At 42.7% G+C, this 22,721-nt stretch overlaps 1 protein-coding gene across 18 annotated transcripts in view; it reads right to left on the reverse strand.

The window, feature by feature from the left end:
• Window positions 1-22,721, reverse strand: part of LOC118502804 (RIMS-binding protein 2) — a 90,598-nt gene that overhangs the window by 42,209 nt on the left and 25,668 nt on the right. For 16 of the 18 annotated variants that reach the window (XM_036035443.1, XM_036035429.1, XM_036035427.1 and 13 more), the window contains 2 exons: window positions 19,832-19,939; window positions 5,492-5,590 (listed from right to left, as the gene is read on the reverse strand). In XM_036035443.1, the coding sequence (XP_035891336.1) occupies window positions 5,492-5,590; window positions 19,832-19,936 (204 nt within the window). In that variant the 5' untranslated portion in view covers window positions 19,937-19,939. The remainder of the gene's footprint in view (window positions 1-5,491; window positions 5,591-19,831; window positions 19,940-22,721) is intronic. The other 2 variants (XM_036035441.1, XM_036035442.1) reach the window with 1 other exon arrangement.

The following is a 22,721-nucleotide window of genomic DNA, read 5'->3' on the forward strand; positions in this document are numbered from 1 at the left end:
TTTTTGGTTTTGTTGCTTGGGCCACCCAAAAGTTTGGCCCATCGGAAGGGGGGGTTGGAAAACGTGGGGAAGTTTTGAAGGAGATAAAGGTGTATGCGTGTTTGTTGGGACGTGTTTGTGCAAATACGTAGTAGAAGTAGTGGTAGTAGTAGCTGTTGTTAGGTGTTCTGATATCTGCTCGCAAGAATCGGATTATCGCGAGTGTATTGTCTGTATTGGTTATAATTGCTTGCAGCTAAGAGAGGTGATTTCTTTCACAATAAAAGAAGAAAAATCAAAGACAGTAAGAGCGCTAGAACCACGGTGGTACATTGGGACGATTTTTGTTTTTGGTTTTTGCTGTTTGAGCTTGTTACAAGTGGAAAGGCGCACGCTTAGATAGAGAGAGAGCGGAAGAGAAAGCTTGACAAACATACAGTTTACATTCAGCACGTGGGATAGATACCCTTAACTACACATACATCTAAACAGCTGACAGTTAACCACCAGGTCGGAAAAGGATACAAAAAAACAGCCACATACCACTGGTAAACGATAGCACAATCAGGTACGAGGAATGTTGACAAACAATTAGCAGGGAATAATGCGACAACGGTTTTGCTATTCATTACGGGCGCATATACCCTTGCTAGCTACAGACAAGATAGAATAAGAGTTTCAGAAAGAAATAAAGGTTCAGTTTATAGGAAAGCATCAGTAACAGGAACAACTTTGAATTACGGCATTAACTTAAAAAAAAATGGCACGAGAAAAAAGCTCTCTATGTCTACGAAATAATCAGCCTTGAAATGCTCGAGAAGTAAAAGAATTTTTTTACGAAAATAAGAACGAAATAGACAAAATGGGTTGCGAATAGAATTTACGAGAAAAGGAAGTTAAATTAAAGAGATAAAAACGCTTCGAGTTGAAGGTTTCCTTTAAACTTGCGCATGAGCGGCATGGAAACGTCTGCATAAAAAGCTGGACGGCTTTTTTCTCTCAGTTTCGTTAAACTTGAGGATGGATAATTTGAACTGGAAAGAATTTGCTTAAGCATGCTCGCTACGGAATGTTTTGTGATTAATTATGATCGCAACAATGTTTCAAACTTTGATGAACGTGCACATGGTTGGAGAGAGAAATTATAGCTTTTCGTTCGCAAAAGGGCACTTAAGGTTGATTGTACGACAAGGGTTTCAAACCTCCTTCCAGGATTATTTATACAACATGATCTATTTAAACATTTATGCAAAGACATACTGCCCAAAGTTGAAGCGGAGATAGTAAAAATGCTTTAGAGTAAGAAGAACGGTTAATGACTCGACGAATATGGACACAACTAGCAATATGATGTGAGATAATGAAACTTCATTCCCCCCTTTCAGTTATTCGTATAGTTTAATCAAACGATTCCGAAAAGAGTTTCAGATGAGGGCAAAACTTTGTTAAATCTTTTCCCATTAGCTAGCATTAGAGCATATGTTGCTGACATCGCTTGGTTCTGACGCGGCGTTAAAGGATAGTTTATGTTTCGTCAGCAGTTAGATTTCCTGATCGGGTGTGGTCGAAAGTTGGCGAAGACCATTTGAATCAGCGACGGAAAACTGGACAATATGTCGATGGAAAATTATTTCCTCAGAAGACGATACTGATCATTCGAATCTAGTTTAATTTAGTTGCTACAAATGGTTAACATTTTACAGTTTTTACAATGCCTTCTCTCCTTTACTCGATGCCACAGTTTTTTTAACTTCTCTTTGCTTTCGCGTAATACTTTCTGAAGCCTACAATAGCTAAGAGAAAACGAATTTTCTTCCCTCCCTTTTCTTGTGTACCGCAAGACAAACTTCAAGCCAAAGGTACCCCCGAACCGCAATGTCACAAACCAAGCCTCGGGGGTGGCCTCGTGAGCGTAAAATTAATGTATTTTCTTCTCCGCTGCGGTTCGCCGGCTGGTTCTTGTTGTGACTTCTATAATTGAATAGCCACTTTGGGGGTAATAAAACAGACATGCTCACGTAAGTTCGCTTGCGTATCGGTCATAAATCTACGCTCCACGATTTGCGACGATGTCAGGAGGCAAAAGTCGCTACTTTGCTTGAACCAGAGTTTACAGGCCTGACTCGAAGGATTTGGTGTGTGTATGTGTGAAGCGTTAGGCACTGGTTGAGACCCGTAAAGTGCGAAGGTTTGTGAATGATCGCCTGCGCGCCACGGGGGAACCAGGAGGTGATGCGTTTTATCGGTCCCACATAGAGGGCGAGAGTTTTGTAAAATATCGTACGCTTCCGATAAACCGTTAAAGGTGGATTGCATGCGGTTTTAGAGCGTAAGCAGGCAGGTTGGAAGGTAAGGTATCATAAATTTACTGTTTAGTTGGTGAAGCGGTGGTTTTTTCTCTGTTGAGTGAAGACAAAAGGAGGGAAAATAAAATACTGAAATGGATCATGACTACAGATTCGGGCAAGGCTTAATGGAAAGGACTAATTTAATGATTTGGTAAGACACTACTCAAGAAGGCTGCAATCGTGGAAATATGGTTTTTTCTTTTCTGTTACGGTGAGCTCTCAAGAGTACTTCTAACCTTTCGACGGTTGAACGAATTCCATTGATTTTTTCCTTCCAAACTGTAGGCCTGTTGCCGTACAATAAACGTTAAGTGGCTCATAATGATTGTTTCGTAGCTCATCAATAGCTTTTGTCAGTTGTGCGAAACAGATTTCAACTGTTTTAGCAGCAGAAAAAATACTAAATACATTTATTGTTCTTTTATCATAATTTTGTCGTTTTGCTCGATGTTGTCTAAAGAACTGGGCGCCTCCATCGTGATTGTCTTTTTTTTTGAAAAGGCAAATATCACAGTTTCAATGGTCAAATTCAAAGTTGTTACTTTCAAGACCCATAAGTTCGAAAAACCTTTGACAATAGTTAATTTCCTAAATTTTTTTAAGAAATTTGACCAAACTTTTAGTAAATAGCTGGGCGTCTCCATCATAATTATTTTTTTTAAAGGCGTATATCGTAAATGGAAGAAACAGTCATTATTAACAAACTAATGATAAATATTTGTTTCTGCAACATTCCAGTTATTTTGTAAGGACTTTAGAAATAAAATTATTATTATTAAAAATTGAAAATTTGAAAGACACAAACCAGATTCAGAATTAATCTCAGCCCTGAAAAGCATCTAAAGTACCTGAGTTGGTTTTTCTCATTCGTTAATGAGAGCATTTTTTTAAAGTACTCTGCAACACAATTGTTTTCCTGAGGAAATCCTCTTCACCACGATTACCTGAACTCCTGTCGGTGAAAGGACAAATATTGTTCAAACAGCAGGAGACAAAACTGCCCCCTCGAAACCCTCCAACATTTCCGTCCAGTTTTCAAGCGACCGCGAACCATATTTATCACCAGTCGGCCATCTTCCAAACGGACAAACCGAACGTAATGTTTCAACCATTTGCGCCCGCTGTTTGGCAAGCTCAAAACCGTTCCGTTTCCGCTCCGTCGACTGGAACCGGAACGGAAACAAGAAAATGGCTCACCACCAACGACGGTGGTTTCAAGCTCGCGCATGAAAAATGTAACTTCTCAAGACGTAGATCAGGTGCGGTCGAGAAAATGCCCGGTCTCTCGCGCTCGGCCTCTGTCCTACGCTCTTGCGTTAAAAAAATCGTCGGGGTTTGTCTGCAATTTATCACTTTTAATTGCATAACAAGCTGCTGATAAACCGGGCGTGGTTTGGCTCGTTCTATAATGTTCCGATTAGCACTAGGCGCTTAGCACGGGCTTTCCCTGCTCGGCCAAGAACTTGCTAATTACTTCGTCATTTTTATGTAATGAAAAATGAACGACTCGGTTGTGAGCTTCGTTCCGGGGCGGTTGCGGTGTGTCACCGGTTCGCTGAGCGGCACCATTTCGGGTCGTTTCCGGTGCTGCCGCTGCTGCTGCTGCTGACGATGACGCCAGTGATGATGATTACGTTGCGCCTGTTCGTTTGCGAACGGCTTTCCTGTCACTAGTTTTGTGTGCCACGTGGTGTTTCCGGTAGCAGTTAAGGTAAGAAAGTTATCATCGCCTCTGCACCAATTATCCCCGCTTCCAACCTGATAGCTTACTTTCCCAAACTCGTGCGCTCGTGTAGAAGTTACGGAAGGGAGGAAAAAAAAGAGGCACAAACACAGCCGTGCGAATGCTTCTATCGTCCTTGACTCCACCGCTGACTGTTGTTAATCAGTGGGAGTGTTTTTTGGTAAGGGTTCAATGTGGAAAAGCAGCACCACAAAACAAAATGAGCTAAAAAGGAGAGAAAATAGAAAACAGCTCCCAAACACCCCTCGTCGAGGATGCTGAAGGTCGATGCTGAAGGTTGGCGTTGACAGTTGGTGATGGTGCTGTGCCAACCGTGAAGGAAACGCGGTCTAGACTTCATTGACGTCCCACAGCTAAGCAGCAGCTTAGCCTGTACAAACAATAAGCCACCCACAGGCACGCAACGGCTGTTGTTTTTTTTTTGCTACAGCTCATGCAACAATCAACAACAACAACACGGAAAACATAGCACAAGGGTTGGAAAGTGGTTTGAAGACGTGCTCCAAACGGTTCCGGGGACATTCGTAATGTCCTCCTCTTCACATAGGCACAAATCAACACATGGCAATAAACGGCTCTCAACAATCAACACCAGACAGGATAAAATCTACCTCAAATCAATAGAAACATACGCAACAATACGCAAAGAGCACATGAAACAACACGAAACGATTGGAAATTATGTTCGGGTAGCCATAAGCGAAAAAGGAAACTTAAAAAGCGTAATGGAAATTACTTAAGGAGAAATTATAGGAGAGAGCTAAGAAGCAATATAAGGCTCAAAAGTCAAAACAAAAAACTTCGAAAGGAAGGAAACACAACAACAAATGCTGCTTAACTACCGTACTAGAACACTACATACTGATAAAGAGCTACACGATTGACAACGATCGACAAAATAGCGTCCATATGTGATGTACTAAGCGTAGGAAGATCGATAGCACTTAGTAGTGGTGAGAGTAGCAGTAACTTGATACGTGTGTTTGATGTTGATAGGATGTGTTCTGTTGAAAGGTAAAGGTTTACAGAGATTGGCTCTGTTTGGAGTTGAAGGTGGAAAATCTGTTCGTTAAAGGCGTCGAGCAGATGCTGCTGACGAAGTAAAGTGAAAATGTAAGGTGATGTTGAAGTGAGGTGGGAACTTTCGGTTCCATATAGATAACGAAAACCAGGTGAAAGATAATGCTAAACACCTCCAACAATTACATGTTGCTGAATGAGGGGAGTAACGGTGAGCTACTGTTATGATGTTTTGGTTTGGTGTTATTGGTTGGCTGTTGGTGGAATTTTAGGGACGTGTGAGTGCGATAATGTTACGGTGGATGGAGGAAGGATTAAGGTAGGGAAGGGTAGATGTGTCTCTTGTGTATGGCTGGGAAAGTTATGGTAAGTATAGAGGAAAAAAATTGTTAACACAGACCTTCTTCTCCAACTCGCGGGCTCTGGACTGCAACGTTTCTATCGGTTCACTTATCCTACCCATGCCGGACGACATACCTCTAAGCTGTGCCAGAGCGTCCTGTAAATGGAGCGTGTGAAGAGAGAATCAAATGAGAAAAACACGGTGTGAATTGATGAGATGCGAGATTGATGATGTCTCGGCTCCCTCCCGTAAGAGCCCCTCGGTTAGCGGATGGGTCCGGCACCCATCCATCAGCAGACCGTGCAGAGCACGGATAAACGTGAGTAAGTGCATGGTGCCACGATAACGGCCTCCCAATGCGCGTCCGGATTCAGTGCGTTAAGTGAACTAGAAATTGGGACAAGATAAACCTAGTTTTGTGTGTTTTTATCTCAGCGAAGTTGATATATTGAATCGTTTCGAGTGTGTTCATCGCTGGATTAGAAAACGAATTCAATTCGGTTTGATCCTTAAGCAATCGGCAAAAGGCAATCGTAGAACCATACTGAGAGACTCAGTGCTGAAAAGTATTTCAGGATCCAGACACACTTTCTTCTTAACAATGAACCTTTTGTTCTGCGATGGCAAAACAAAAGGATCGTCGTAAAGCTGGAAGGCATCATCATTAATTGAGCTAAGAAGCTCATCGAACAATCGAACAATTGGAAAAGGTCCAAATTTGGCAAAATGAACTCCCGATAATGAGTACCGACGCCAGCTTTATTTAAAGTGAACAATTTATCATTTCCATTTTCAAGCCGAGCAGGAGCTCGGCAGCGTGACTGATGATTGGAAAATTATCGGAAAGCAATTAGCAATCATCCTTTTTTGTTTTTCGGTTTATGATGCCTTTTTATCACCGCTGCCGGTGGTTTGCTCATTTGTTTTATTCTCATTTTTGTAGCGGCTTTTCATGAACGAAGTGCATAATGGTAACAATAATGAAAAGGGAGTTTTTCGCTGTAGGTGCTCTTCGATAATGAAATTAAGTAAAGCAGGGTGTGTCTGGTGATCCTTAACCTAGTCAATGATTTTTTAAATGATTTCAAAGTATAATTAGAAGTGTGACGGAACGATCACCAAGAAGAACTTCTCTAGTTTAGTGAGGAATCAGTAGTATAAAGTGGCGGATTTAATAGGAGATTGAAGGTTAAATTCGAAGTGATGCCCTTTTTAAATATTAAATATTCATACAATGGGAATTATGAGAACCATTTTTTTTCAGTTTTTTCAAGATTGCTTTGTTGCCTGTTGGAGCTCACCACTCGAATCATCAGACAACAGAAAAGACCACAGGAAAAAAAAATCCCAATTTTTATTTTCAATCTATAATAACGCCTCCAGAGAAGGAAACGAAAATGAAAAACCATGGACCACTTTGCGCTGTCGAAAAATACTCGCACACCCATCAACGGACGAAGTTCTCGTGATGCTCTCGGTAGGTCAATTCCAGCAGAGCAATAAATCGTCCCACTAGTGACAAAACATCAACGCAAATGAGTGATCTCGAGGCTATTGTGGGTAGGATTGGGATTTTTACCAAAGTAAGCTTGCCTGGGGAAGCATCCAAGGGCTGGCGTGAGCAGGAATTACAGCGCCTTGATTGAAGGACATCAATATATCCTCACCACAGAAAATGGTGTGTCAATGAGCATAGCAAGAGCCATTGTTTCTATTATGGCAAAAGCAGGTGGAAGGCAGACATGACGGGATGACTTTCTGGACCGGTCGGAGTACAAGGTTGAAAGTATTAAGATTATGAGCTTTGTGGTTCGTGGATGATGATCGTGAAGAATATGGGCTCATGGTGAAAAGAGTTTGCTAACGAAAAGTAAAATGGTGTTTTCTGAGGTTTTTGTAACAGCTCCCAGGAAGAGCTAGTTCCTGTACGCCATCATGAATCATGATAGAGGTGAATAAAGGACGGCATCTCGGGCGAGACATCATTCGCGGTGATGTGGTGATGTTGCTAGAGTCTGTTCGTTCTATGAAAGAAAATGAACGAAAGCAGCACACACACACCCATACTAATACGCGTGTGCTTTTGATTCCGAATTCAAAGCTAGAAATGCATGCATATAAGGATAAGAGTAAAAGGGGGAAAACTTTGAAAACTTGAGTTATAACTTTGAAAAAACCTTGAATAAAATCGTGCAATTAAAAATTGAGGGGGGGTTTTGGCTAGAGCTCTATCTCTATAAAACGTAAAAACAATTGGGGATAACTATTTGAACGTTAACGAAAACACATACTTACTCGAGGCAGACACTTTGCGTTGCGTAACGTACGATAAGCAGTATCGGGGCCATTAACCCTAGATCCATTTGAAAATCTCATTCTTGATAATTAAAGTCCTCAGTTCAATTCGTTCGTCTGCTCTCACCCTTATTAAGCTACCAAAACGACAAAACTCACGACGCTATCGGAATTGGAAACGGGTGAAATCGTGTGTACAAAATCGTGGCACCCATCCGCACTTAGTGCAACTAAGACGCCCCGCTTGATTGGTCGGAACGTCGACGAACGGCAATGTCATTGCCCTGCCGTCCTGTTTTAACGTTCATTCAAGACGCGCGGGCAAACGGAAAGGCCTGGCTGGCACGGCAGCCGTACGTAAATGATAGCGACAACGTGCAGGAGAGTGTCGCTGTCGCCAAAATCTTCGCTTTATGGGTATAATCGCAGGGTGCGCAAAGTAATAACGCTTATGTCATAAGCGATGTCGGGTGTCGCAAGGAAAAAAGAAACCCCTTTTAGGTCCCATCCGCTTATCGAATCATGTACGGGTGAAAGGTTGGGGGGGGGGAGGGACAGGAGAAAGGGGGGGGGGGGGGGTTGAAATTGTGTCGCGACCATACATGTCTCTGCTGCCTCGCGCTCGCGTATATCTGTGAGTGTAATAATGGATAAATTGTGTCCCATTAATGAAGGCAGCAATTTTGTGTACCGTCACGCTAGTACTTGTCGACGTCGAGATTCTTGATACGGTTTTTTTTGTTGCTCAGCAAACGGCGACTTGTGACTAGGCGCAACACAGTTGTTGTATAGAATGTATTGCCAGGATGGGGATGGAAAAAACCCCCGGCTTTAGTTCTAGCAATTTGAAATATTTAATAATGAAATTGGTGCACATGTTTATTACACATTCGAAACGCCTGATACGCTGAAGCTATCCGGATGAAGAGAATTAAAAGTTATAGTGTTAGGATGTGTTTCAGTAAAAGCTTCTTAATTTAGCATTGTAATAAGACACCATGAAAGACTTCAGTTGTACGTGATCTTCAAGTTGTTACATTCGTCGGCTCATTAAGAAACGTTTATTCATTTGTTTTTATTGTCAATACTAAGAATGAGGTTCTGAGAGTAGTTTAAAATCTTCTTAAAGGGTAATGATAGACACTTTGATCTCCAGCATCCGTCTGACCTTAACCCAAATCAATGCTTAGCGTAAATCAGCAGAAATGCACTTTGTACGATGTTCAAAATATGATTAGGAGTTGCTTCTCCATTTTTTTTAACCATTATCTCGAAAGTCTTTGGGCTGCCAATATTCATATAGATTTTATTTGTGCATTTTTCGAGAATGTATGCTTGTTCCCTTGAAAAGTATACAAGGTGTCCAAAATAATGTTGTGTTGTTTGAGCCATTTCTAACCTCTATTTAAGATTGAATGCACAATTTACTTATAGAACTAGACTCTGTCGCTGTCTCTAGGCTCAGCTTAATATGAGCTAAACATCGCCAGACAGAACCAAGTAGAAATATTTCTGTCCTATCATTGCTCAACAGAATTATTTCAGTCTCATGGGTTGGATCTGTGAGGCGTTCACGGCGCTCGTCTGTACAGCGTTTCGAGAACTCTTGAGGTGGTAGAGTCAAACAAAAAAAAAAAAAAAATAGCAAGTCATTGTTGAAACAATTTATTTGCAATGCTTCAAAACGTTGTCCAGCTCGATATGTGAATTTTCCTGCGCATTCTTTGCGTTGTCCAGGCAGTGAGTCGACAGAGTCATGTTCTGAATATAGATTATCCACTTCATTGTGAGCAGTCTGAATGCTAATGGCACGTAAGGTACTATTTTCGTGCTGAAATGCTTTTATTTTATTTTCAAGTCTTTAATCGTAAATGTATTTAAATTCCTCTTCCTCTTCATAGTTCGCTGAACAACCTCCTGAGGTTACGGGCTGTCTTTTATGGACTTGCTTTAACAATTCTCCGGAGTTGGATTACCTGTAGCTGGATACCTACCTCCCGCGTAAGCGGGACGGCCTGAATGAGATTCGGTACCTCTAGTAAGTTTAGCTAAATTTTGTTGTTGTGAGTGTGTTAACCGCACCAGAGTTTGATCTACAATTACTCATAGTTGGATAAAATTATGTTTACTATTAAGTTCTGTGATTAGTCCGTAGCCGTGTGTGGGTCAATTTTTATTATCATAGACTCAACACTACTTTCAACATTTAGTATAAAACTATTAAACCTTTTGCTTGTCATTTACTAAATCAAAAATCTGTTCTATGAAGAACAAGTGAAGATAGTAGTGCAGACTTTTTTGAGATAATAGGTATTTCTTAAATTCTACCATTAACCACTACTGTGAAAATGTTTTTCGACGATACATCTAACACTTAGCAGTTAACGAGCCAGTGCTAGTGCAGAAATGGTACTTAAACGATAGTTTCAAGCAGCCCACAACACTTTGCACCCTATAAAACCCGATGCCCCCGGATATTGGAAACCAAACTCCTGAAACTGGGTTGGTGCTGTCCCCAGCCCCGGTCGGTCCATTTATTAATAGCACAGTTATTTAAAGACCCTGACACGTCGGTTGATCGACAAGCGCGAGCTGCCCACACACACACACGCCTGTGGTCTGTGCAATCTAAAATGTCCAATCGATATGAACCATCAAACGCCAATGCAAGAGGACACTGGAATCGATAGTACGGCCCGATACACAGACCGATCGAACCGAGAGTGTCCTGCAGGCGCAAGAATTGCAACGCACTGGAACAATGTGAGTGTGTGTGTGTGTGTGCCACGAAGCTTTGGCAGGGCTTGTTCGGTCTTGTGTGCTAAAGATAGCACTTTCAGTGTTTCTTTGTGGAGAGAGAGAGACACACACACACAGACGGATAGAAGAAAAGAGGAGCACATGGTGGACATGGTGGAAGCAATTTAGCACTTTTCCGCGTCCAACACGAAAGCGTAATGCTTTATTAGGTACGAAAAGCGGAAACCGGGTGATTATCCCCCCCCCCTCCCCCCATCTTTAGCTTCTTCTTCTCGCTGTGTCTCCTGGTGTGTGTGTGTGTTTTTTTTTCAAAATGGGTAAAGAAGATTCCGCTGGATATTGATTTTGTTCGAGCTGCAAGCTGGGCCTGAGCTTGGTAAGAGCTTTTGTCTGCGTGGTTCCTCTGGATTCCCGGTATCATCCTTGTGCGCACATGGCACACACACACACACACGAACACAATCTGCCTTTTGGGCTGATTTGATTTATCGGACAAACAGCTTCCAAGCGAAAACGAGCGCCTGAGTGTGCCCTTCCTGTTTCAGGCCAAGCTAGACGTTTTCCGGGAAGCGCAAGTTTCTGCAAGCGGATCACGCGTGATTCTCGTTTATTGTTTCCACACGAAAGTCATGTCGCTGTTGCTGGGTGGAACTTTTTCGTGTACGGATTGTATTCTAGCGCTTTTGCCTTCTTTTTTGTGCTGGTCCATTATTGCTATTGAACTCATCTTGAGAGGTTTGGGGATGTAGCAGTGCCGCACCAAAAACAGGGCCAAACTTTGCCATGTTTAATTGATGCCGGACAGTGAGGCAGCTGTGAAGTGCTGATTCACGGCGGGGGGAGCTATTTTTACTTGCTTTGCTTTTTACTCCTTTTTGAGCTTCGCCAAAGTTTTCAAGCGTCTGCTAAAACTTGATACGTTGTTACAACCGGTAACAGTCGAATGCGGTGCAAGATGCGTACAGCAAAAATGGGCAAAGCCCAGGGAGTGTTGTGTTCGCGTCGCAATGTTGTTCGCAGCGAAACATGAAACAGTTGGTTGGGTGAATGTTTTCTCTGCTTTTGCTATGTTTTCTTTTTCGTTGGAAGAGCGTTGGAATAAATTATATTCGCCTACAAGATAACATACTGGCTGACGTCTGAAGACATCGAGCAAGCGGATTGGTATTGTCGTTGGAAAGCTTTCCTTCAAGTGAGACTCGATCAAACAGAGTCTTTGAAATTCAATGATTTATAGAGCATAAATATGTAACAGGCTGTGAGCACGGCGCTGGTGCATGCCAGTTTGAGGCGTATTGTAATGGAAAGCAAACAATATCCAAAATTGGCATATTTCAAAAAATAAATAGGATTTTATATGTGTCCCACATAACTTAACCCCCTCATACATTCAAATCTCCTCAAACTCATCGGTTTACTTTCCCAAAGAAAAAAAAAACTAATGTCGGATCGATTTTCCCATCGAATCAACTCAACCTTTGACTCGATTAACGGTTCCGCTTTTCATCGGCCCAAAAACCCATAACCATTAAACGCTCTTTATGGTAATCTATTAAGCCATCAGTTGTTACTGGCTCATAACGTCTTGACGCGAGACGCCTTCCGAAAAGGCAAAACGCAAAATCGCTGCCAGAATATTCGAAACTGTACTCTCCTCGCCCGTAACCATTACAGCTAGTAGCTGTAGATCAGAAATAGGGCACAGGGTGAAGATACCCCCCGGAACAGGGGTAGTAGCTAAAAGGAGAAGGAGAAGCGAGAAAAAGTGCACACGGAAAGAAAATCCATCCAAATGGATTTTGATTGCAAAGTCTTGTCTGTGTGTGAAGAGCCACTGACGGAAATCGATACACTTGATACGCTTGCATCGCCACCGAAAGCGTCGTTCTATAACAAAGAAGAGATATTTCTGCGGGAAGAAGAAGAAGCTGGTGAGCGAGAGAAAAAAAAGAGTGAACATTTTCCACCGTATGCAGAGCGAAAATGAAAAAGGAGCTCACTGTATTATGGCTTGCAGCCGTATGTGTATCGTTTCGGTAGTCATCATCGTTCATCGCCCTTGAGCGGTTTAATGGCAACGTTGGCCGGGCCTTTTTGCCTACCAAAATTCCTTTTTCGGCTACCTTAATGCACGATATTATCGATTGGTCAATTGTTTGGTGTAAATCATTATGATTTGACTTTTAACTTTTAAAATTTTATTCACTTAAGGCTCTCCTTATTCAGGATAATATTTGAAGTCCTCGGTAGGTGAAAATTGGACGAGTTCTTAGAGAATTTACTAAAATATGCAGTCTCTAAGCTTCAAAACATCAAGCATGATTAAATTTGTTAACACTTGCTGTACAAAACAAAAGGAGGAAGTTACAAATAACGACATTTTCAGCTCGTGTTCAACTTCAAGGAACACGTCCAGCGTATGTTCATCGATAAATCAATTGTTGATAGTACTGAATATAAAGGCCTCCATTTACTTGAGCTTCGAATTGCACCCACAACACATGGCCCGAACCGCCTACGGTGTTGAAAACGCATAAATTATTGATACCTGTGGCACCTGGAGCTTGATCGTGTGTTTCGAGCTGTTGTTTTTCGGGGCAAACGAACAGGCAAAAAAGAGACACATCCATACACAAACCAAATAAAACAAAACAACGCAAACAAACTCCTCAGCAGGACGCAGACTGGCTCAAGATTTCCCCTATGGTTTTGGAATGGTTCGTGGCATCATCAGTCCACGGATGATGGCGCCCGGGTTAAGTCAATTTACTGTCCAAACAGGAACATACCTTTTCCCTTCACTCGCGAGTTTCTCGCTTATGAATGGCGGCAGGCATGGTTTCCACCGAGCCAGTTCGGTCGCGCTGTGGACTTTAACTGGTATTTCGCCGACTGGTGAAATACGCGAGAGAGTGTGAGCGGGAACGAAAAGAAAACCAATGCCAGGTATGGGCTGAAATTCGCTAGAGTTATGAGTTACGGTCGACGTCTCATAAATAATAGAAGTTCAACGATTTTCGTGTGTACCCCTATCCCATTCGATGTTCGAAGGCTTGGGGGTTGCCTCGGGTTGCCCAGATGAACGGATGGAGAGAGAAAAAAAGGAGGTCCATCGATGGCACGCACCGTGTGATGTTCCGTTTCGTTGCTGGAGCATCGGGCAGCGTTGTTTGAAGTCTAAAAATATGCTGCGTTGCCCTATCGACTCCTTCAAAGTCCTGCCAAGCGTCCATGTTGGTGGTATCGATCGGTCCTGCAAAAACCCTGCTTTTGTTTCGTTCCTTTACCCGGGTCGCCTTCACCGGTTAGTAACCGTTTTTCAATTGTCTTGTCATGATTAGAGGGATAAATTATGATTTACCGAATCGGGCGGAAAGTGGCTGTCTCGGCTTTCCTGGTGAAGCCTGGTGAAGGCGGTCGAGGCCTCTTTTTGCGGGGGGGATCGTTTGGAAAGGAAGAAAGTACACCGTGAAGAGTGAATCATTTCAATTTTTCCAATTTCCAGAGAAAGTAACTCTCCAGGCTGATATCGACCGAATGGCAACACTGGTAGCCTTTCGGAAGGTTCGTTACAGTTGTTGCTCCTGAGGTTGGACAGTTCGTACGGGAACGAAGATTGACACATGTAGGGTACGGTATTTGCAATCTCCCAGTTTGCTCTCTTGCTGGGGTAATATATTCAGGGAAGTATTTTATGCCCAAGACATGGACGGGACCGAAGTTCGCTTTGCCGTAATGGTTGTCTGTCTGTCTGGCTGCTTCACGAACGCTTCCCTGTCTCGTTCGTAATGTAATGACCTATTGAGGCAAAAAGGGAATGTTATTTACGGAAAGGGGTTCTGCACGTTGTCACTATGGCTGTATGCCGCGAGCAGGACATTAAAGTATAGTCTCTAATAACTTCAGAAATTCTCTTGGTTGTAGGCAACTGAATTTTTATTGTGTTGAAATTTAAATTCTACCCGATGCTCAACGAAGAGTAAGGGATTTTTACTAAGCTATCTTATAGCACATATATTTGGCAAGTTATACGTTTGTGAAGCGTAAAGTGTCACATCTCTCTATTCTAGACCTATTAGCTCATGTCTACCATTTCTGGGTTTCTAGACATAATGATACCACTTAGATTAATAATAAGTCTTCACTACGAATGGACGGTCCGGATGGGGTTTGAACCCCGGTCCTGCCGGCTGAGCGAAGAGCATCCGTTCTGGTTAAATGACATATAAGTTGTCAACTTTTATTTTTGGGAATAGTTGACCTTTTGTTTGACTGATATCGGCTAAAACTTAAACATTTCAGCTTGAATTCATCAAATATCCTAGCAGCGGATATAAAGCGGACGTAAAAATCGTTATTTTTTTAAATTCATCTGATTTGAAGGCATTTTTGTTTTTTTTTTTAAGTGGAAATAGTTATACAAATGATAGACAAACGAACAGATGTAGCAAACGGTCATGAGTTTGATGTTGTTGAAAATACTTCAACTCATGAGTCCGATGAAAAAGGCTTTAGAGCTTTCAGGCATAAGTCTTTCACTTGGTAGGTTAGGGTATCGAGACCCGGTCGGGACTCATCATCATCTCGCACTCAAAACTGATTATCCCAACTACGAATGTAACCAAATGCAATGAAATGAACGAAGAACAATCCACTTTTCCTCCTTTAACTCCGGAAAGCATTATTTTGTTACGATCCCGGCTCGATTTTAAGACACCGAGCAAAACCAACATTATTCCTATAACAAAAGCCCTGCAATCCTACCTTCATAAACCTCATGCAGGCATTTCGGAATAAATTTTGCACTGAAGGGATTTAGCGGCACCGCCGGTAAGATTCCGGACGAGACAAATTTGAAAGCACATCAGGAGGGGTAAATTTTTAGAGAATACGGTTCCATTGTTAAAGGGGTTCACCGTCCGTCTTTCACTTCAAGGTTAATGGGATAGATAAAGATCCTTGCGAGACGTGTATCGGTGTTTGAAGACACGGTAGGGCGAATGGTTCAATTGGTAGAGTGTTATAAAATTCACTTTTAATAAAACTAGAGCTGTCAGCGCATGCAAATGCAAATGTAAAGAAAGTATTGTTGTAAAATAGTCTCGAGATGTGCAATATCGCACACACACATAGATTGAATGTATTGAGGAAAATAAGTATAACAAGTAGAAAACGAGGTCCCAAATATACTGTACTTTCCTCACAAGGCGAAACACAGTCGTCTAAGGCCAGAGATTTGTTCGTTCGCTCGCCCGCTTACCCAGAAGCTACTACTGAACGGGGTGCTGACTTCCGGTTTCCGGTTTGGTGTGCGAAGTGATGTGGAAACCAGCAAGAAACAGTATAACCGTGGCACGTATAACGCTGCTCGAGAGACCGCTGTACCTTTCAGCAGCTTGCTCCAAAAATTTGTTTTCATGCCACCGTGCGCGTGTGTGTGTGTGTGGCAGGTTGTGGAAAGTCTTTGCATAAACCATCAGCTCTCATCATCATCTTTCCCGGTTGCGTTGCTACCTTCCGGCACTCAAGGACGGGATTGGAAGGATTTTCATCGTGCCGCTGTGTATGTGTGTGTGGCAGCTTGAGACATACGCGTACTACACATACCTTTGCGTCAATTGAGGCACGTAAACCTCACCCCCTTTCTTCAACCCCTTAAAAACCTTGTCCGTAGGAACGCAGGGAAGAAAGATTTTGGAGTTTAAAATCTTTATGATCATGAAAGCGGTCTTGTGGGTGTTTTGCCTGTGTATGTATGTGTGTGTGTGGAGCTTTTTGCCGGAATAAATCCACGGACCACGGTACAGTCGGTGTTCCGCGGTACAGTGAAGGTGAGCACTCTTGACTCATTTCCTTTCGTGCAAGTAGAGCTAGCATCCATCGCACAGCAAAATGGCGATTGTCTGCCCTGTTTATGTTTAGTGTTTAGTGGGAGGTTGGCTCGAGTGTATGAACATTTTGAGCCGGTCACACACACACGCACATTCCCTTTTGCTTTATAAAGCTAATCATAGGCCGCAAAAGAACCGTCTTCCGCCACATGCTCCACCGGTTTAACGCTCACAAATTCTCGGAACCGGTTCCTAAACCGGTGAACCACTAATTGGATGACGTTACGCACGGGAGAGAGTGTGTGAGAGTGCCGTGCTGAAGGAAAATTATTGCAAAACGAATCCTTAACGAATCCTGCCAGTCACTGCCAAGCCAACCGAGCACAGGGACATGGAGGGCCGTCCAACATCGTCGCATCGTGTTGTGGTCGGGTTTTTGGCTAATTTACCGGACCGACCCACAAACCGTGAGCTTCAGGGCAAGGATCAAAGGATACTTGGTGCGGTTCAAGCGAGTGGAAGCTTTCAAGTCAATTACAGTTGCTACCCGAGCGCCTCCGAACAAAAAAAAAGCTCAATTTTGGCAATGCTCGACTGGACGGAAGTTTTCACGATTCCGGAGAGGAGGTATAGTTTTGCCCTCCGAGGGCAGTATAAGTAATGTTCACAACCCGGTGAGCGGTGTAAAATGCTGACACAATAAAGGTTTAGGCCCCTTTTTTGCCATACCATACTCTGGTTCGGAAATCTAAATCGCATGTTTTATCACAACTATCGTAATGATTTATTTCATTTACCCAGGCGTGTTTTGATGGTGTTTGACCAGTAGTCGAGGGATGGGAGAGAAAACGGTTGTGCGAAATTTTGACTTTGGATTAGAATTACAGATTACGGCGCAAGTTTTGCCTTCGTATGTGTTTATTAGCCAAGTGTGTTTGAGGAAACTCTAAAGCACGCAGCCCGTCACTGAACCGCACGGGCATCTGAGAGGAGGGCGTATGGTTTCCCAACGCAAATCACCTTACGCAATGGCAATCATTTTCGACCACTAACCGTCACGCCCGTTGAAATGGTACACCCTATGTGTGTGTGTGTGTGTGTGTTATCCTCGCCAAGCTCTTGAAGAATATAGCCAAGCGCAGTGGTTGTTTTGAGCTGTGCGTGCTCAACGGCTATTTTTTCATATTTTTATCAGCCGAAACCGAAACGGATTCTTGATAGACTTCTGGGAGAACCGCAAGAGGACAGAGTGTGGACATTTTTTTGTTCACCTGTACGAACCTTAAACAATCACAAATAAACACGCAAATTATCGCTCACGGTGTCGCACATGGAACAAGCGTGGAGGGCGAACGGAAGAGTTCCCGAAGCCTGAAGAACGCGATAATGAGTGAAAGTGAGGTAATGTAATAAATTTTACTATTCGATTCACATCACTTATTTTGTTAGGATTTTTGGGATTAGTTTTATGCATAAACAATTGAGCCCAAATTTTTGGCTGAGTCCTTAAAATCACATGTTATAATTTTTACAGTCAATCTGTTAACTTAAGCACTTTATTATATCACAATTTTTCGTCCCCAAACGTACAATGGTTGAATGTAAAGGGCCTTCGACAACAAATCTTTTTTGACCTTCCCACGCAAAGTATGAACCTTTTCCCGCGAATCGCCACAGGCACACATAACACGTGGAGCAAACAAAGAAAATGGAACCTATAGTGCCTGCCAGTGCTTCAGTTCCCGTGGTGGTTCCAATGGTCATTATTTACGGGGTCTCTCTTACGCTCGCCCTTTTCCTTTTTGCTAGCCCGAAGCAGCATTACCCATCGTAGGTGGAACATTTACATTTAATCAACCACTTCGGAAACTGTATTAAATGCAAACAAACGGCCGTGGAACAAGGGATCGCGCCTGTACGCGCTATTCACTCATTTCCCTACAATTTTGCCCAACCCGACGTGTTGTTTTGGTACGTATCCAACCGAACGGTTCCGTGTGGGCTGCTAACGTGTAAGTTCGATCGTACGAAACGCACACCCTTATTATAATTAACTTTCAATTTTGGAAAATGATACTCTCCGGTGAGAGAGCATCAGAGAGAGAGGGAAAAAGAGATCACTGCCTCCACTGCTCGGAATGAAATTATTCAACACGGTTTTATAATTGGCACGTGTGCCAATTTTCAAAACGCTCGGTTGAGAGCGAGAGAGCGTGTGCGACGAGCACAAAAAGGGCCCCGGGTGTCCTTAGTAATGATGATTGGTTTTGTGGGTAATTGGTGGTACGGTGTTGCGTGTGTGTCTGGCAGGCAAGGATTCAATTTTGCCACAACCACAACAGTTGCGTCAAGCAACAGACGCTGCCCGTAAATTTAATTAAAAGCTTTTAAACTCTGGCAATTGGGATGAGATGGGAAATTCGGCCAGCAGAAAAAGGGGGGGGGGGGGAGCACATTCGGGGAAAAGGGCTACTCCCACTGCTCCATAAATAGATCGAATAAATAATCATCAATCGATTCGAGTAAGTGCAAACAAAAAAAGGTGTGCCTCCAAGTATTCCGTCGTTTGTACTAAATATCCCATGCCAACGGAAGATTAGCCCTTAAATAGCTCTTTTGTAACGGTCCAGTATTTTTTCTATCGGAGTCACGGGTAAAAACAATCACAAATGAGCTAATTATACAGTGAAACCATTATTCGATCGTGTTTGAGCTCAAAGCATGACGAGGTTATCGCTTTAAGCAAGCGAGAATAAGAATCATGCACAATTAAACATTCAGGTTTTCAAGAGAGTGCGATTCAAGCGTAACGCGATTTCTATGCAAATGCGTCACTCTCTCTCTCTCCTTTGGGTCCACGAACGTTACGGGACCGATGACCGAAAGGTGCGTTTTGAAATACTTCTGCCATTATTTTGACCAACTGGCGAAGGAAAAAAAAGGTCACTTAAATGGCAAGGAAAATGACTTTTGATGCTGATAAATGTGTATGGGATTTGTGTTGGAGGGCTTTTCTTTTACATCCTCAAAACACGCTTAAAGTAATGTGTCTATTTTTTGCTTGTTTTTTCTCTACAACGTTTCATTAAGGATAATTAATCTTTGATCGTTTGTAAATAGAAATTCTCCAAGAAAAAAAAAACAGAAAGCAATGATCCTTACGAGTCCTTAAAGCACCAAAGAAAGGGACGTGAAGAGAAATTGATTGGATTTTTATCTGTTTGTCCGGTTGTGCTTATAAAAACGCACTCCATTTTGGAAAGTTTTTTATCTACCTTCATGTCGGGATCAATTCCCCCCAAACAGCGTTTCAAATCTTTAGGCAAATATCATATCCGCTATCTGTATGTTTTGGGCATGGCACAGTGTTTGAGCAGTGTGTTTTGTTTTTTAGCGAGACGAGAGTAGTTTTAATTATGTTTTCAAACACGAACGCCAAACTTAAATATCCAGAGACGAGAGAAAAAAATGTAACTGAAAAGAACCACAAACGGCGAGGCGCAGAACTTACCTGGTGTGCACGTTCTGCTTCCGCTCGGCGAGCTTCGGCATCCCGAAGTTGCATACTGAGTGAGTCCAACATGGCGTCAGACACCCACAGTGCGTCGTTGGACATCGTCTGGAAGGAAAGCGAGAGAGAGAGAGAGAGAGAGAGAGAGAGGGAGAGAGAATCAGCAAACACTGTAAAATTATAACACAAGCAGATGAGCAAACTCCCCACCCCACCGCAAGACTCCCTGTTTGCTGCCAGCTCCTGCAGGCTGCCTGCCTCTAATACTCTAAGTAAAACAATCTTACAATTTTATTACGGAAGACAAAACCTCTCTGCTTCGCCCCACAACAACCGGTCCGGCATATCCTTGCGCTTTCCCATTCTCAAAAACCATTCCAAAGAAATGTAAATTATTTCAAATGACTAACAATCTTCTACCTTGCGAGGGTTGCCGAGAGCTCGCGAAACGAAGCGAAAGTTTTCAAAATTTCAGGGACGAACCATCAAGCGGAAAACGCGCGGGCTTTCAGTCGGGTAGCTGATAAATGATAGTGACATGAAAATGGAAACGCGCCACGACCAAATACCAACTGCTGGCGTTCCGGTCGGCATTGGGCGGACGAGCAGAATGAAGACGAGAATGGGAATCGTAGGTACAACCGGTGCCTGTAAGAACGCACAAATTTCACAATCAGCAACAGCAGCAGGAAAATGAAGGCTTGAAATACGCAACGGCCAGGACCAACCAACACGGCAATCTAATGACGCGTTGTACTGATTCGGCGGGAGACACTTTGTGCTGCCTTTTTCAGCCCAAAGAAACAGCGGGAGGTGACAGGGCGCACCAAACGAGGATGGGCAGCCATTATTTTCTGCTGCGTTGCGGATACAGCTACAGACGGTAGGCCGTGTTGGAGATGAGAAGATTGGAGTCGGTGTTGGAAAATACGTTCTGTTCCGTACGCCATGATGATGGCGTGGCCTACATTCACCAAGCCACGTACGACGTGACAAGCAGAGCTTTGTGTAGAAAATGTTAATTAGATACGGTCGGTTTGTGTCTAAGCAGACGCGAGACATCATCCACAACGGGGGGAGGGGAAGCTTACTGGGTGGCCGGAGAATAATGCTAGTGCTCGGAGTGCTATGTGAGACGAGTCTTACATTTGTCTTCAAAATGGTTAATGGCGAATAAAGAATTCATTTTGTTTTTCCAAAGTCACAAATATGCTCGTAAAGCGTAATTCTACTGTGAATGGATTGTGTTTTGCGTTGCTTTATAGTACTCATCCCTCCATTTTGTCTCTCTATTCTGCAGGATTAATATTCCCGACCAACACACCCACTGTTGACCCCCAAGAGGTGCAAGTGTGTACTGGGTTTTCCGTTGTTTTTCCTAAAGCCTCGTGAGCCACGAATTATCTACCATCGAGAGTAATCAAATTTCGATTGCTGTACATTGCGCACTGGGGAAGCACTGTTACTGTCCCTGCCCTGCCCTGGAAAGCTTCCACTCCCCACGGGGAGCCGGCTGTATTCAAATTAAGGGTGATGTTTTATTCATCGATATCCTCGATCGGTTGATTGCTCGCTTGCTGTACACGATAAAGCCAGCCCATAAAGCAACCAATTCCGGGGGACATTCGTAAACCCCTTCGTTTTTTTACATTATTTCGTGAGCATTTTGTTGTTTTTCTTCTTCTACTGTGTGTTGTCGTATCCTGGCGTAATTGCACTCGAGCACGGTTGCATGAAATTTTCAAACGATGTGTCATTGTTTTGTTTCCTCCGGGTGAGAAGGGGGAACTGTGTTGTATACTGTGTAAAAAGAAAAACACGCAGGCACCAAAGTAGTATGCGCTATCGGTAGTAGTAGGACTTTGGCATTACCTGGGCACCTATCTTCGAAGCATGATGGAGCCCGAGCATTTTTCCATTCGTGAAGGTGTTTTGGTGCGTTAAATATTTATCCCGCTAACGTTCTGTTGTCGTATTGAGCTGTTGTTTCACAATCGCCAGATTTGCTGTACGATGAAAGATTTATCACAGTGGGTTGAAGTGCATGGAGTGGAGTCCGAGTTTCAAGTTTGATCAATGATTTTGGTTTAGTTGTACTATTATTATCGAAACAAACAGCAATGAGGTAATGAACGTTGGAAAATGTAGGTCACCCTTCCAGGTCTGCCGGTTTTTATTGACAGACTATCTGTCAATTCAGTAAAATCTTTAAGCTAGACTAACTTTATTACTATTTTGCTAGGACATTTATTCTTTGAGCTTTACTACCATATTCTGCATGGTTGCTCTTGGTGCTGCTCTCACAGCTTAATACTATTAACGAATGAGTGAAGCACTCTAAAAATAGCTATTGCATCAAAGTTATCAGATTTCACTGGTTATCTGATTAATTTGGTCCGAGAACGTGCTCGTTGCAATACACGTGGTTCAGTCCATTGAAATATTGAAAAATTTCACCACTTTAAGCAAAAACTATGAGAAATTAAAGTATGTTGTGGATAGTATGAGTGCGGCTTTAGAAAGACTCTTAACTTTAAGTCTAAGATGAAGTCTATCAGGATTTCTAGGCATTTTTCATGCCGCTCAAGGTCTTCTTTATTTTATACTAGACTCGCTTGCACGGAGTATTATTTAAATCTCATCCTAGCACGATCACGCTTTCTCTGTGTTAGCAAAAAGCCTAAATAGACTTAACAGATTGAATCATCCAGAATAATTCTAAAGTCAAAAGCCTGACGAATCATATTCGCCACTCAATATTGTCGCCATTGAGCAAATCATATACATACAAGATCAATAATTCTTCTTTGATTATCATCCACTTTACTGCTCAGGAGATCCTCATTGGGATGGTACTTCTAAAAATTATCCAAATTGTAAGATAAATAAC

This window comes from Anopheles stephensi, chromosome 2, assembly GCF_013141755.1.
Source record: "Anopheles stephensi strain Indian chromosome 2, UCI_ANSTEP_V1.0, whole genome shotgun sequence".
Taxonomy (NCBI): domain Eukaryota; kingdom Metazoa; phylum Arthropoda; class Insecta; order Diptera; family Culicidae; genus Anopheles; species Anopheles stephensi.